Genomic DNA, 15,641 nt, shown 5'->3' on the forward strand with positions numbered 1-15,641 from the left:
GGCACAAAGGTTCCAGTTTCTCCACAACCTTGCCAACACTTGCTATTTTCTATTTTATTTTTTAAGTAGGCTCCAAGCCCAGTGCGGGGCTTTAATATGTCGCTGAGATCAAGAGTCAGATGCTTAACTGACTGAGCCACCCAGGTGCCCCCCTCCCTTTTCTTGATGGTAGCTTTCCTAATGGGTATGAAATGGTATCTCATGGTAGTTTTGATTTGCATTTTTCTAATGATTAGTGATGTTGGGCATCTTTTTATGTGTTTACTGGGCATACCCCATTTGCTTTTGTCTTTACAACTGCTTTCAATCTACAGAGATGCATTTTGGTGCCCTTTGGTTTTCTAAAGATTTATTTGTTTATGTATTTAAGTAATCTCTACACCCAACGTGGGACTTGGACTCATGACCCTGAGATCAAGAGGTGCATGCTCTACCAACTGAGCCAGCCAGGCGCCCCTGGTGCCATTTTGTTTTCTAGTCTTCCCCTCAAATTTCTTACTTTAGGAAACCTTACAGAGGCTCTATAGATCAAAACTTTAATGAGAGTTCCTCTTCCAAAAAGGTCATTAGCTTTGTCCTGGCTCTGCTAGCCTGTGAACCTGTATATTCATGCTTTTCAAGCATTTCTCCTGAGATAACATATTCTGAGTAGGAAAGGTTAATCAGAAACCTGGTATGTGATTTTTTCTTGGCTAAGATCCTGAAGGACAAAGCTATTTTCAGAACACTATTCAATTCTTCCCCCAGGTAATGCCCAATATTTGTACTAATTCACAATTATTCCCTTTCTAACTACTGCTAGGCTGCAAAGATCTCTTATGCAGCATTGGGGTTGTGAGATGATGTTTGTGTTTTTATTTAGAGACACTGAAAATCAATGTGACAACTCAAAGAGTTCTTCCTCCTTTGGCATGGCTTTCTGTGGGACAACCTGGTTCAAAAAGTATCTGTAAGAAATATCCTTGATACCTGGTTTCCAGGCTGGACTTATTTTTGTTGTGATAACTCGTTTCTCTTTGTCATTCAAAGACACAGCATGGGTCATTTGCATCATGATCAGGATGACCACGGCTGCAGCTTTTCGGGATGGTCAGCTATCTCAAACCTTTGGGACAATCATCTGGTCCTTCCTACTTACCTTCACAAACCTCTTGCTCTGTTTTATTGGACCTCAGGTTCACAGGACTAGATTAGTCCTAATCCTTTGTGACACACTCTTACCACTGTTCCTACTGTCTGGATTTTTGTTTTGCAGCCCTACGGCAGCAACCTGACCTTGATCTCTACCCCATGGCAGACCACATTAATGATGGCCTACTCTAGTAACAATTTATTGTGATGCTCATGCCCATTTTTGGAGAAACTATTTAGCCAATAAGCATATTTCTCTGAGGATGAACAGAATGCTGTTTTGTTTTTTGCTTAATAAAATCCTCATTTATTTGGACTTATCTAATACATACTAGAAGCATGCATTATAAACACGTTTATATACTCTTTATATAAACAAAGGATAAAAGCATTACCAAATTTCAGTAGTGTCTTTTTCAGTTGTTTTGGTAATATTTTGAAAATATTTTTCAAAATGTACAACATAGCAATTTGACCACTCAGTACTTATGCTGTGCTCACCACAAGTGTAGTAGCTCCCATCTGTCACCATGCCAGCCGTTACAATACCACTGACTATATTCCCTATGCTATATCTTTCATCCCTCTGATTTATTCATTCCACAACTGGAAGCCTGTATCTCCTATTCCCCTTCATTCAGTTTACACATCTCACCACTACCCTCCCCTCTGGCAACGATCGGTTTGTTCTCTGTATTTGTGGGTCTGTTTCTATTTTTGTTTGTTCATTTGTTTTGCTTTTTGGATTCTACATGTAAGTGAAATCATATGGTATTTCTGTCTAGCTTATTTCACTTAGCATAATATCCTCTAGGTCCATCAGTGCTGTTGCAAATAGCAAGATATCTCATCCTTTTTTATGGCTGAGTAATATTCCATTATATATAATGGAATGTGATATATATTTATTTATATATTTATATGTAAATATTTATATATAAAGTTCTATTCAAATTTACTTATAAATGTATTTATAATTTATAAATATTTATTTTATATTTATTTAAATATATATGTGATATATATCACATATACATATATATACACACATATATATGTACATACATATATGTATATACATATGTATATGTGATATATATCACATCTTCTTTATCCATTTTTCTATCGATGGACACTTAGATTGCTTCTGTATCTGGGCTATTGTCAATGATGCTGCAATAAACATAATAAATGTAGGGGTGCCTGTATCTTTTCCAATTAGTGCTTTCATTTTCTTTGGGTAAATACCCAGTAGTGGAATTACTGGATCATATAATATTCCTATTTTTTAGTTTTTGTTACTGTTTTCCCCAGTGACTGCACCAATTTCATTCCGTGAACAGTGCACAAAGGTTCTTTTTTGCCACATCCTTGCCAACACTTGCTATTTCCTTTCTTCTTCATTTTAGCCATCCTGACAGGTATAAGGTGATATCTCACTACGGTTTTGACTTGTAGTTCCCTGACAATTAGTGATGTTGAGCATCTTTTCATGTGTCGGTTGGCCATTTGTATAATCTTCCTTGGAGAAATGTTTGTTCATATCTTCTCCCACTTTTAACTGGATTGTGTGTGTTTTGAATTGTGTAAGTTCTTTATATATTTTGGACATTCACCCCTTATTGGATATATCATTTGAAAATATCTTCTCCCACTCAGTAGGCTGCTTTTTCATTTTGTTGATGGTTTGCTATGCAAAATAGAATACTGTTTTTTCAATGTCTATTCCATGGTGGTCGTTTTTTAAGGGCTTTATAGGCATTAACCCATTTTATCCCCACAATCTCATATGAAGTAGTTATTGTCCCTATTATAGGGACAATTGTATTGGACAGATAAGAAAACTGAAATTCAGAAGGGTTGAAGTAACTTGTCCAAAACTTAACGTGATTTGTAAATGCCACTGACAGGATATGAAATCCAGGAACCATTGACTTTGGAATGCATGCTTAAACCCACAAATGACCTCTTTCCCTAATTCTCACTCTCCAGATGCCATGTAGATGGGATACTGGGTGGACCTTATTTAGTTAACCTTACACAAGCTATTTCCCCTATAAACCTGACCATAACTAAGTTACTTCTCCATGCCCTAGCAAAACTGAGCCATCATAGACATCAAGGTCATGGTGCAAAGCTTTAAGAGGCATGATGCAAACCTTCTGGAAAAGAAGCCAGCTTTTGCTGTTTAGTATGATTCCACATGAATGCCAGAGTTGGCTCTGCTAGTCTTACTGGACACTGCCCTGCTTAAATAGCAGGACACTGTCACAACTTTAGAATTTGTAAGAATGTGTACAGGATTTTTTTAATAGCTACATCATAAATCCATGTAAGAGTAGTGATCTGTACAGTTAGCAATAATTTTTTTTAACTATAAATATCAATGTCCTTGCTAAAATCAAACTTGTAAAGACTGTCTTTATTAAACTAGTCTGAGTTCCGTTGAGAAAGTTCTATTTTAATTTTTTTCCAGTTTTATTGATATAATTGACACACAGTACTGTTTAAGGTGTACATAATGACTTAACTATACACTGAAATGAATACCACAGTTCACATCCACAAAGAAAGTGGTTCTTTACCAGAGATAAAGTAGTTACTTCATCAGAGAAAATGTAATATAAATAATTGTTTAAGAAGGTACTGGAAGACTAAACAGGTAAGAAGACAGGGACTACCATAATTTAGACCTTTCAGGAATGAAGGGTTACCCAACCAGATGAAGAACTCTGATCAGCTGAGATCTCTGCTTGGGGTGGGGGTTAGGCAGGTAGTGGTGGTAGGACTGGGTAGAAGAGACAAAGGTTAATCACAAACACAACTATCTCATAGTATCATGTTTATATTTGTGTCACTGAATAGGAGAACACTTATTTCTTCAGAATTAGGAGAATGGCCATCTCAGATTATTAACAATACTCTAAGTCCTAGGCTCTGGGTTAACTGTTAGATATTTATTTTTTAAATTTAAGTTTATTTATTTGAGAGGCAGAGTGAGCAGGGGAAGGGCAGAAAGAATCCCAAGCAGCCTGTGGGTGGAGCCTGATGCAGGGCTCGAACTCAAGAACCCTGAGTTCATGACCTGAGCCAAAACCAAGAGTAGGACACTTAACCAACTGAGCCACCCAGGTGCCACAACTTTGTTAGATATTTTAAAAGGCAGTGTTTCTGAACAGCATTCAGTATAGACACAGTGGCAGCTCAGGGTCCTTACCCATCAATATCTCAGTTTTAGGGCTTTACAGTGTAGCATGTTGGGACTTCAACAGAAACTTAGGAGACAGGCTCCCAAGAAGGGACGCTGTACCCAGATAAAAAAGTAATGCCAACTTAAGTGGGGAACTTCTGAAGTATGATAATATTTGGTGGTAGGTAGGTCATGGAGCCTTGACTATAGGGAAGTCCATCCATTTTGAAACAGGGCTTGTCATCAGTTTGAGTACAGAGGATAGGATTTATCCAGCAGGAGACCCAAGTAAATGACCTGGGGACCAGGGCTCTGGTCTTGGGGAAAACAAGCTCAAATCAGTAAGGATACAGAGACAGGCTGCTATTTGGTAGACCTGGGTATCTAGGAACCCACCAGGGAACACAAGGTAGTCTTAGGGACAAAGAATAAATATAGCCCTTAGTAAATCCATCTACTCCATATACTAGCAGAGTACTGTCAGCTGGGTTCTTAATGGCTGAAGAATATGACTGGGTTGACCCTACACCAGGTCTTTAGTACTTATCACGAGATGTGTTTGGTGAAGGCAGGGACCTAAAGTTGTTCCTTTGGTAAAATTGGCACTATCATGTCTTCTCCTGTTCATCTGACAGACACCAAATAATTTTGTTAGGGTGATATATTACTGGCCTGGTGAGTGGTAGATGATATCTCTTAAGGTGTATATATAGCAACCGGGCAGAAATGAATGGGAAGAAAATGAGGGAAGGTAAATGTGCGAAGCCAAGTAATCAGAAAATGTGAAATTTCCAATAACTTTATCCATGGAGACTTACATGACTCCAATACAATAGAGACAATACAGACTACAATAAAATATCCATGGAGATATTTTAGAATTTTCAGGACTGAAATAATTCAAAGCCAGAGCACTGGGAGTTTCCCACCTATGGTATATCTTTAAGAAAGGGTAAGATTGGGTATCAGATTTCTGACTTAGTGAGATTATGGACATTGATCTAACACCCACAAGATTAAAAAATTTACTCAGGGAAATCATAATGATAATAATTCTGTCTTTAGAATTTCTGGACAAATGAACCTTCAAATGCTATAGTTCACTAATCTTTAAGGTTAAAAAAAAAATCACTTAATTTAAATAAGGACAATTCTGACCAAATTGGATAGCTTGCATCAGTAAGAAAGTTTATTGAAATTCATTAGTGAATGAGAATAGAAAGTTGTTTTTTTTTTTTTTTTCCATTAAAGAACACTTTCTGGTAAAGTGAAAAGAAATACAGAAACCACAAAACACCTTTTAGACACCTTATTTTCAAGGAGTGAACCTATTTCCATAGACCATTAAGACTGAAGTGTTTTCTTGGCGCTTTTGTTTTTCATGCACCTGTACATAATGGTCTGTGTGAAGGGAGACTCTTTCCTCTTGATGCGGCTTAATAGTAGTGTTTCTTGGTTTCTGATTCAACCATTGATGAAAGGACTCTACCATCAGGTGCCACCTCTTCAATAATTGTCTTGATTACTCTGGTTTTGTTAGTATCTGTACATGAATCACAGGGGAAAAAAACAATTTAGACTAAATAATTTGTGGGGTTTCTTACTAATTAATCAAAATTTCTAAAAGAAAAGTACACTTAATTAAAAAAAGAAAGAAAATCCTATTTTTTTGTTTGTTTTTTAGATCCGAATAGTATTTAAGCTACAGCATCTTGCACCAGGTTATTTTTCGTTCAAGATGGATGTCAAGAGTACAGTTTGCTAAATATAAACAAAAAAAAAAAATAAAAAAAAAAAAAAAAAATCCAAGCGGAAATCTCTAAGATTTTAATTTTTTAGAAAGCTTTAAAAAGCAACAAAATCATCACGGAAATTTAAAACTAATTCTGATTACCCCAGCTAGTTTCTGCTGACCTTGGTCCCTTGGAAGAGGGTTCCCCGACGGACCCAGAAGACGAGGACTTGTGACCGCCGGAGCTGCCTCCACCGTAGCCGCCGCCGCTGGAACTGCCGCCGTGGCCACCGCCGCCGCCGGAGCTGCCGCCGCCGTAACCACCCCCGTGACTGCCGCCGGAGCTACCCCCGTGGCCGCTACCGCCGTGGCCGCCACCGCTGGAACTTCCGCCGCCGTAGCCGCCGCCGTAGCCGCCACCGCCGCCGGAACTTCCGCCGTAGCCACCGCCGGAACTTCCGCCGCCGCGCCCGCCGCCGTAGCCGCCGCCGCCGCCGGAACTACCGGGAGTGAGGGTTATGTTCGGTTAACTCTAACTTTGAAAAATGGTGGGTCGCCTTCTAGGTTATCGTTACTTTAAAAATAAGCAAAACGTGTTTCGAGAGGGGAAAAAAAAATACCTGTCGAATATGGATTCTCAGACCCACTAACGAACAGTTTTATATGCACACAACTTTCAGAATCAAATCCATGGGAAACTCAGGCTGTGGTTGCATACGCCTTTCTCTGTACTCTGCCTTCCCCCTTCTCCCTTTCTCCCATCCTCCGGCACTTTGGGTTTTGGAAAAGCCCGGCGATTTAGAACACTGAGTAAGACCAACTGGGATAATTCTAAGATTTTTATAATTTACCTTCCTTCTCCTTCTAGTAGGCTGCGGTAGGTTTGAATTTCATTCTCCAGTCGGATCTTAATATCCAGGAGTTGTTGGTACTCAGCATTCTGGCACTCGGTTTCAGCTCGAATCTGTTGCAGTTGTTCCTCCAGAGAGGAGATCTGGGCCTGAATCTGGGAGAGCTGCATACAGTAGCGACCTTCTGTTTCTGCCAAGGAGGCTTCCAGGGATTGTTTCTGGAAAGAGAGAATGTACGGTGGCTTAGAGACTTCTTTGTTTAATAGAGTACAGTGAAGATTATTTAATAATTATTTAATGATAATTAATATTTAATCTTTAATAATAAGACATCAAATAGAAGAATAAAGGAAATGAATAGAATTTGTGTTTTATGTTTAATGGCAACATTTTAACTTCACGTTTAGAGCAGGGCCCCTAAGACTTTTCTCCCATTAATAAAGAGCTCCAATTTTATTTCTACTTTCGTACTCTTTCTTTTTTTCTTGTGGTGCATATTCTTATGTGAGTGTGAAACTTTGTGTGTTAAAGTTGAAGTTATTTCAAGAGAGAATTACAAACATACCAGGGCTAGTTGGGACTGTAGTTCGATTTCCAGACCTTGAACCGTGCGTCTCAATTCAGTAATCTCCGATTTGTGGCTGGACATTTGTTCGATGTTACTATTGATTTCCGTAGTGAGTTCTTTGCTCTAGAGTATTAACAACAGGGGAAAAGATGAGAAAATTCTGAAATGATAACCAAACGTCCGTTGGCCCCACTATGAAGGAAGACGAATTAACCTTTTCGTTGAACCAGGCTTCAGCGTCTTTGCGGTTTTGTTCAGCAAGTTGTTCATACTGGTTTCTCATGTTATTCAGAAGTTCAGTCAGATCGACACCTGGGGCAGCATTCATTTCTACATTTACATCACCAGTGGACACATTTTGAAGGTCTTTCATTTCCTGTTAGAGGAACAGAAAAATTTAATGATTGTATCATGACCACATGACCCCCCCCCCTTTTATTTTTGGCTGTGGGACGTATAACTTTTTGCATCACCTCTTCATGATTCTTCTTCAGGTAGGCCAGCTCTTCAGTCAGGCTCTCGATCTGCATCTCCAAGTCAGCCTTGGTCAGGGTCAGTTCATCCAGCACCCTGCGCAGGCCATTGATATCAGCCTCCACGCTCTGGCGCAGGGTGACCTCGTTCTCATACCTGAAACAAGCATGGTACAAATACTGGATGTAATTTACATATGGGAGATGTTCCTGGGCTGAGACTGTTTTAGAAGCGAATACAGAGTTGGCTTCATATGGCAACATTTATTGTGTACTAATTCATATGGGGATAGAGGGATATTAGTGGGTTAATGCAAAGAAGCTTAGCAGTTTACTTTAAAATGCATTTTCTTCTTTTAATATTGCCAAGAAGGTAATATTGAAATTGAAAAATTTTCGGACAGCTCCAATACTGTTTAACGTTGAATGAATTCAAGAAAATGTAAATGCTATTGTAGGTGTCCAAAGTCACTGTTAAAAACAACTCCTGTATTTGTTGTGACTGTGTTGTACCATGTTTACTTAGCTTACTTTAATCTGAAGTCATCAGCTGCCAGCCTGGCATTGTCGATCTGAAGCAGGATATTGGCATTATCGGTTGTCAGATTGAGGATCTGGAGGGAGAGGCAAAGAAATCAGATACAGATACGCCACTATAAAACCAGGTGGCATAGATAGATGAGCTGCATTTTTATGTTCTCTTACAAAATCCTGGGGGGATTTTTTTTATCTTAAATATAAAATATTGCAGGGCTACTCATATACTTAAATTTGAGTCATTTGTTCTCTTAAAGTTTCTATACATATCTACTTCTGTATCATCTTTTTCTGAAAACTAACTGCAGTTATATAGCTGTGTTCTTGCACAGCTCCCCTCTCCCCCGTCCCATTTTATACTGTGTGATTTCCATGTATTTCAGTGAACTTTTGACTGACTCATACCTTTTGGTTTAACTTGTTTTAAATATACATTCTAAATGAATACACTCTGGGCTGACACACAGTAGGTACAATTCACAAATCTCCCAGAGGCAAACAATATCCCATTTTCATACTGGAGAATTCATGTTACTTATAATGTTGGTAATGGATTTTTTTTATTATCAATCTGAATACTGTCTTGTTCTGATTGATTTAATAATTCTTTCAGTTCCGATATTTGTAAATGACCTAGTATTTTAACTATGAACTCATACACTCATTAAAACATAAAAAAATTCTCAGTAATCCGTCATCTGATAAGGTATACAACACACATTGAAGATTTCAATGACCATATCCTCACAAATATTTACCTTTGAGGAGACTGGATTATTTTTGGAAGCGAGAAAGTAACCTAGGCAAACACAGTGAATAGCTACATTGTAGTTAATGTAAGAGTCACATATCTGAGTTACATGGATAAAAAATAGGCTTAAAGTTGGATTTTTAAGATGCACCTTACCTGATTTTTAAGATCATCGATGGTTTGGTAGTATTTGCTGTAGTCACGAGGTTCTCTCTGGCCTAAGCCGCCATGCTTTTCATACCACTCCTTGATTTTGCCTTCTAGCTCATAGTTTGATTCTTCCAGAGCCCGCACTTTGTCCAAGTAGGAAGCCAGGCGGTCATTCAGATTCTGCATGGTTACTTTTTCATTTCCAGAGAGAAGGCCACCATCTCCTCCAAATCCACCCCCAAAGCCTCCAAAGCTGCCTCCACTGAAGCCGCCACCACCAAAGCTGCCCCCTCCAAAGCTGCCTCCTCCATAGCCCCCACCAAAGCTGCTGCTTCCATAGCCTCCACCAAAGCCTCCTCCACCAAAGCCTCCTCCGCCAAAGCCTCCTCCTAATCCTCCATAGCCACCTGATGAGCCCCCAAAGCAGCCTCCACCAGAGCTCCCACGACTAAAAGAACCACCACTGAACCCCCCTGAGCTAAATCCTCCACCAATGGAGCCTTTGCTGCTTGAAATTCTGAAGGATGACCCTCCTCCTCCTCCTCCTCCCCCCCCACTGCGGGAGGAAGAGTACTGCTTGCTTGAGCTGTATCGAACAGACATGGTGATGCTGTTTAGCTCAGGGAGTGCTTGCTACCAAGGACAGTGACAAGCCTTTATACACCGAGAGGGTGTGTCCCACATGTGTTAGAGTTTGCTTACTTGCATGGTTTTCTTTTTGCCAATTTAGCATCTTTACTTATGATTGCATAAATTATCGTTGGTAATAACCAATTCCAATATGTATGGTTTTGAATTTGCCCTAAGAACAAACAGGAGTTTTGCTGTGTTGAAATTGAAAATGGGTGTAGTTCAGATGAGCTTATGTTTCATTATGCTTTTTTACCTTTTGAAGAATATTGAGCAACTTAAATCCAGTTTTTTCTCAGTACTAATTTAGTTACACAGAATGTTTGCAAAGTTTGGAAAAAGAATTTTAGCTACAAAATTATTGTTGAAGATTTTTCAAATCCATGTTTTAAATAGTTTTAATTAATTGGAAAAAAAAACTAACAAAGTCATGCTCTAATGGGGATCTTGTAGAAAATTGTAAGCAAACCAAAAAGAAAAGAAAAAAATATGCTAAACAGTTTAATTAGTGTTCAAAAGATGCCACATATGAAAAATTAAAGCCATAAAAAAACCAAATTGGTAAGTGTGTGTGTGTGTGTGTGTGTGTGTGTGTGTGTGTAGTGTTTGTAGGGAATCTTTTATTTGGAGAATGAAAGCATAGTGGTACTTTGCTTAGAGAGTTGGAAGTGAGTAATGACTTAGGAATCTGCCAATTTAATGGTGCTATTCTTTTTAACCTTATATATATTTTTAAGTTTATTTTGAGAGCGAGAAAGCTCATATGAATGTGTGAGCGGGGGAGGGGCTGAGAGAGAGAGAGAGAGAGAGAGAGAGAGAGAGAGAGAGAATCCCAAGCAGGCTCCATGCTGTCAGCACGGAGCCCAACACAGGGCTCAATACCACAAACCGCAAGATCACGACCTGAGCTGAAACCATGAGCTGGACGCTTAACTGAGCCACCCAGGCACCCTTTCTTTTTAACCTAAAAAAAAAAAAAAAAAAAAAAAAAAAAAAAAAAAAAAAATCATGAAGTGATTCTGGATTTTATTGATTTTTAAATTCATCATAGTGAAGGCTGATTTGAAGACCATAATGCAGAAATTCTTAGCACAATATATGACAAACTAACCTCCATTACTTTCTTTACTCTAAATTTGATTGATCCCCAAAGGGAGAGCTTAGTTATGTTGTAATTGTGATTAAAAATTTGCTTACAGGAATATAAATCCAGATTAGAGAATGTTACTTGCTCCAAAAATTATGATCTGGACTGTGAACATATGTTTCCAAGCTAGATTCTGTTTCTCAAAAAAAATTTTTTTTTTCCTTGGATACACTGTGTATAGAATTTGGTGTAACAGTTTGTCTAGTGAAGTATTTAATTGGGACTTTAATACATGGTATAAAATTATTTTTCATCTACCCATAGGCTATGACAATGCTGTCGTTCAAAAATATATTCATGTGTATTACACACACACACACACACATATTTTATAATTAAACAGTGCCATTTGTGATCCTGTGATTTTATAATCTGTGAAACAAGCTGCTGAAATAGGGATGGTGGTTATCTCTAGTGTATGAAAGAGGAAGTTGAAGCTGAGAGAGGTTATGATTTCACCTAACGAAATGAAATAGGTGGTAGAACTGAGATTAGAAACTTAGTGTTTTGATGCCTGACTTTTGGCTCTTTCCTACGCTACCATTGTGTCTATGTACTCTCTACTGTGGTTGGTCTGATAGAATCGAATGCCTCTCTTTCTCACCATAAACTTCTCCACGTGGGAAAAAAACAAAACAAAACAAAAAGTCCTTGGAAGCATGAAAATGTTGAGATGATAGGGTATTTGGCACATGCTCTTGTTTTACGAATTGCTTTTTCCTGTTAGATGTACAGCTGCACAGCCTATGAAAACTGTAGAAATAGTTTGTTTCTTCAGGGAAGGGGAATGTGGCTGGGAGTGTTAGTGTAGAGCTGATTGTCAGGGGTTACGGTTATTACCCAGCACGTTGTGGTTCCGCCAACTTGTTAGCACATGTAAGTGGGGCAGTAGCTAAAAGAAATAATGAAACCCAACCATGGGAATTGATCCTTGAGGAAGATAGCAGGCGGTAGAGGAAGGCTGTAAAAATCAGGATAGAGAAAACAAAAAACCATTCCAGTAAGTTCAGAGCGGATGTTGAAGCCTTGATATTAATGAAAGCGATTTGGAAAGAAACCATTTTAATTAAAGAGAGATTCTGGTAGATTTTACCTGCCATTATTATGAATTTTGGATCCTGATCTTACCAGTTTTGCTTCAGTATTAGCTTTTACTATTTTTTTTCACCCTGGTGGAGAAATATAAAATTTAAATCTATTTTCAGTTATTTAACCGGTGCAAGTGGTATGAAGAGATCTGTTACAATCATATTAAAGAATATGTGAAAGGAAACCTGTGCGTAAAAGTACACGGGGACAAATACATGTATAGAGACTCTTCTAATACCAACTATAATATTTAAACCACCTTTAACTAAATCTATTCTCGAAGGCTGATTATTAACCTGTATATTGTAGAAATTGATTTGTTTTTATTTGCACTGTCATTTGTTGAAATCCGCCTTTGGCATGAGTGACGTTACAGAGGTGCCATGTAATAATTCTATAGCTAAATGGGATGAAAATTTACAGACTGTCATTTCTAATCTTGGCACCGTATACACTTGATTGCCATAATCCACTGTAACTGTAATTTCGTTGTTTTCTATTTTTATTGTGTCTCTGTGGGGCGTTGATAGGTATTTAGAAGATAGATGAGTGAGATTCAGCTCTTGCCCTTAACGATTTTACTAATCCTTACAATCTAATTGAGGAGACAAAACAAACATTATCAACCTAAGCACCATATGAATGGTAAATGAAGTGAAAAGGAGGTGGGGTGGGGAAAAGGAGTTAACATTTCTAAACATCTACTATGTTCTAGATGGTTTAGTCTCCTGTAATCCTCCCCAATTTCTCTCTGATTGGTATTACATACCTCATTTTATAGCTGGAAAAAAAAAAAAAAAGTGAAGCTTTAGAAAGCTTTAGGAATTGCCCAGAGTAGCAGAGGTAGTTTATGCTAGAGCCTGGTTTTGAATCAGCTTCAAAGATGATCCTGTTTTCATGACAGGATCTGTCGTGAAAGACTGTCGCTGTAAGGCTGATGAGCAAGGAGTCTTGTTGGAATAGGGTCATCTGACAAAGTTTCATGTGCCAGTGGAATTTAAGCTGAGTCTTGCAAAGGATGGGTAGGATTCTTCCATGCATGCAGCAGCAGAGAGAGGACCTTTCTGGGAAGTGGGGACTATGAAAATGCCAAACAGGTGGAGACTCTTAATGGGCCAGTTTGGCTAGATCAGATCATCTATATTTATTAATTTCTCTTAACAGATTTTATTTGGTACCTGCAATATTCCCTGGGGATACATAGGTGACTAAGACAAATCTGCCACTTAGGGAATTTGCACTGTACTTGGAGAGACAAGCAAACATACCCACAAGTTGGAGATTCTAATATAGGGTACTCTGGGCTACACTTGAGGCATGACCAGGGTGTTGAGGTAGTGCAGGGAGGGGTTCTAACAGTCTGGTGTGTGTGTGTGTGTGTGTGTGTGTGTGTGTGCGCGCGCGCGCGTGTGTGTGCGTGTGATGTGCATGAGGGCACAATGAAAGAAAAATGAAGTTTTGAGAAGTTTGTTTTAAGATAGGAATTTGAAGTAGTACCAGGATATTCACGTAAAAATGTCTTAGCACTTAGACTCCTAGGACTACAGTTCAGGAGGGAGATTAGAGCAGCAGATACATTCAAGATAGGTAAGATCCCTAAGGGAAGGAATTGAGAAAGAAATGAGTGAAGGTCTAAGCCTGAACTTTGAGGGATGGCCACTTTAGGGGCTGGGAAGAAGAGCTAGAGACTAGAGAATAATACTGAGAAGGAGGGCACTTATGATTTGGGAAAGAGGAAGAAGGAACTTGGAAGCCAAGGGAGGAGGGAACCCAGATAAGTAGGCTGGTCACCAGAAAGAGAGACCAAGGAGAAAGGAGATTGAAGAGAAACTTGATTTGGCAGTTAGGAACCACTGGCGTCCTTCCACAAGAGAGGTTTAGTGGAATTGTAGTAGGGTAATCTACAATATATACCCAATATTAGATTTGGCCACTTTGCTTACTGTATTTTGTTTTCATGTAGTCCAGTGTATTAATTTCCTCTTTAATTGCTTCTGGATTTGCAGTCATGGTTAAGGCGGGTATACACTATTCTCATGAGTTTAGTTTGGCTGGGGCTCTTGAAACATGTTGATTCAGCTTTGTTATCAACTTGACTTGTCGCACTGTTGGGATTTTTGGACCTTTCCTATTCCTTGTTTTTCTTCAAGTAAAATTCTCTTTTGAAGTTTCTATTTGAAAATTCTATTTGCAAGTTTCTTTCTCTGATTAATTGAGATACAATGAGTAATTTAAGTAGTTACAGAAAGAGGACTCTGGTAGTGCAGATTATGTCTCAAGATGGCAGGATTGATGAGCTAAATGTTTAGAGTTTTCCATTGTTTATCACAGAAAGTTTGAAAGTTAGACATATTTTGCTTGACTGGTCTGTGACTGTGTGCAAACTGCTGAATGTGCCTTTATGATTACCACCCACAGAGTCAAAGCCAAATAGAAAATTGTACAACTGTGTAGTGGATTTGGTACCCTCCTCCCAGACGACTGAGTATTTAGGCAATAATTAGTAATTAGCGAAGATATTCATAAGGCCCGTGACTTCTCATTGCAAAACATCTAAAATTCAGTGCTTTAAAATCTGCAGACGCTCCCATATCATGCAATTTTTCTGAAACTTCTGGGATTGCACTGTGATAGAAGCCACAAAAATGTGGAAATTACATGAAGGCTTTTCAGTTAATATAGCAGATGGTTAAGTGAGTGGGCTCTGGAGCCAGACTGCCAGGGTTACAGCCCACACCCCACCACTCACTGTGTGTTGTCTTGGTTTCCTCATTTCTTAATTGAAAAAAAATGTTTATTTATTTTTGAAGGAGAGACGGAGTGTCAGCGGGGGTGGGGCAGAGAGAGAGGGAGACACAGAATTGGAAGCAGGTGTCAGAAGCAGTCTCCAGGCTCTGGGCTGTCAGCACAGAGCCAACACAGGGCTCTAACTCACAAACTGTGAGATCATGACCCGAGCCAAAGTCGGACGCTTAACTGACTGAGCCACCAAGATGCCCCACGGTTTCCTCATTTCTCAAAAAGGAATGATAATTTTGCTTACTCTGCAGTGTTGCAGCGGTAGTTGAATGAGTTAGTTAAATATTAAGCATTTAGAACAGTGCCTGACATACATGGAACAAGTGCTTAAGACATGTTTATTGGTGTTACTATTACTGTGATCAGTATCTTAGAGCCTAAGCCACTGTCTAACCCACAGTTGGCCGGAAAAATATGAGTGAAAGGATAAGGTTAGAGGATGGAAAATGGCTGGTGAGGAGGAGAAAATGGCAGGGGAGGAGGGTAGGCAAAGGAAAGATGTGCTTTACTGATAACTTTGTGATAAAGTTTGCCATCTGTTTTTCTCTAAATGATGTGTGGTGTTTTTTTTTGAAGTTTATTTATTTTGAGAG

At 38.9% G+C, this 15,641-nt stretch overlaps 1 protein-coding gene and 1 long non-coding RNA gene across 3 annotated transcripts in view; one reads left to right on the top strand and one right to left on the bottom strand.

Moving 5' to 3' along the window:
- Window positions 1-5,721: 5,721 nt before the first annotated feature.
- KRT10 (keratin 10) lies at window positions 5,722-10,001 on the bottom strand. 2 transcript variants are annotated; one of them, XM_049636022.1, is made up of 8 exons: window positions 9,390-10,001; window positions 8,477-8,559; window positions 7,946-8,102; window positions 7,687-7,848; window positions 7,470-7,595; window positions 6,905-7,122; window positions 6,216-6,553; window positions 5,722-5,864 (listed from the first exon to the last, which is right to left on the bottom strand). In XM_049636022.1, the coding sequence occupies exons 1-8, from the start codon at window positions 9,984-9,986 to the stop codon at window positions 5,758-5,760; spliced, it is 1,788 nt and encodes a 595-aa protein (XP_049491979.1). In that variant the 5' UTR covers window positions 9,987-10,001; the 3' UTR covers window positions 5,722-5,757. The 2 variants fall into 2 exon arrangements, 1 of the variants encoding a protein (XP_049491979.1); XR_007459111.1 differs by lacking the exons at window positions 6,905-7,122; window positions 7,470-7,595; window positions 7,687-7,848; ... (1 more) ...; window positions 8,477-8,559; window positions 9,390-10,001 and having other exon boundaries at window positions 6,236-6,325.
- LOC125926522 (uncharacterized) overlaps window positions 6,508-15,641 on the top strand; it is a 151,857-nt gene continuing 142,723 nt past the window's right edge. Inside the window, exon 1 of the long non-coding RNA XR_007459112.1 lies at window positions 6,508-6,601. This is a non-coding gene — a long non-coding RNA (uncharacterized LOC125926522). The remainder of the gene's footprint in view (window positions 6,602-15,641) is intronic.

The sequence above is a fragment of the Panthera uncia genome, chromosome E1 (assembly GCF_023721935.1).
Source record: "Panthera uncia isolate 11264 chromosome E1, Puncia_PCG_1.0, whole genome shotgun sequence".
In the NCBI taxonomy this organism is placed as follows: Eukaryota; Metazoa; Chordata; class Mammalia; order Carnivora; family Felidae; genus Panthera; species Panthera uncia.

Coding starts and splice junctions, on each gene's coding strand:
- KRT10 (XM_049636022.1), bottom strand. CDS start 9,986: ATGTCTGTTCGATACAGCTCAAGCAAGCAGTACTCTTCCTCCCGCAGT. Junction 8,560..9,389: donor TCGATGATCTTAAAAATCAG/GTAAGGTGCATC, acceptor CTCTCCCTCCAG/ATCCTCAATCTGACAACCGA. Junction 6,554..6,904: donor CTACTAGAAGGAGAAGGAAG/GTAAATTATAAA, acceptor CACTCCCGGTAG/TTCCGGCGGCGGCGGCGGCT.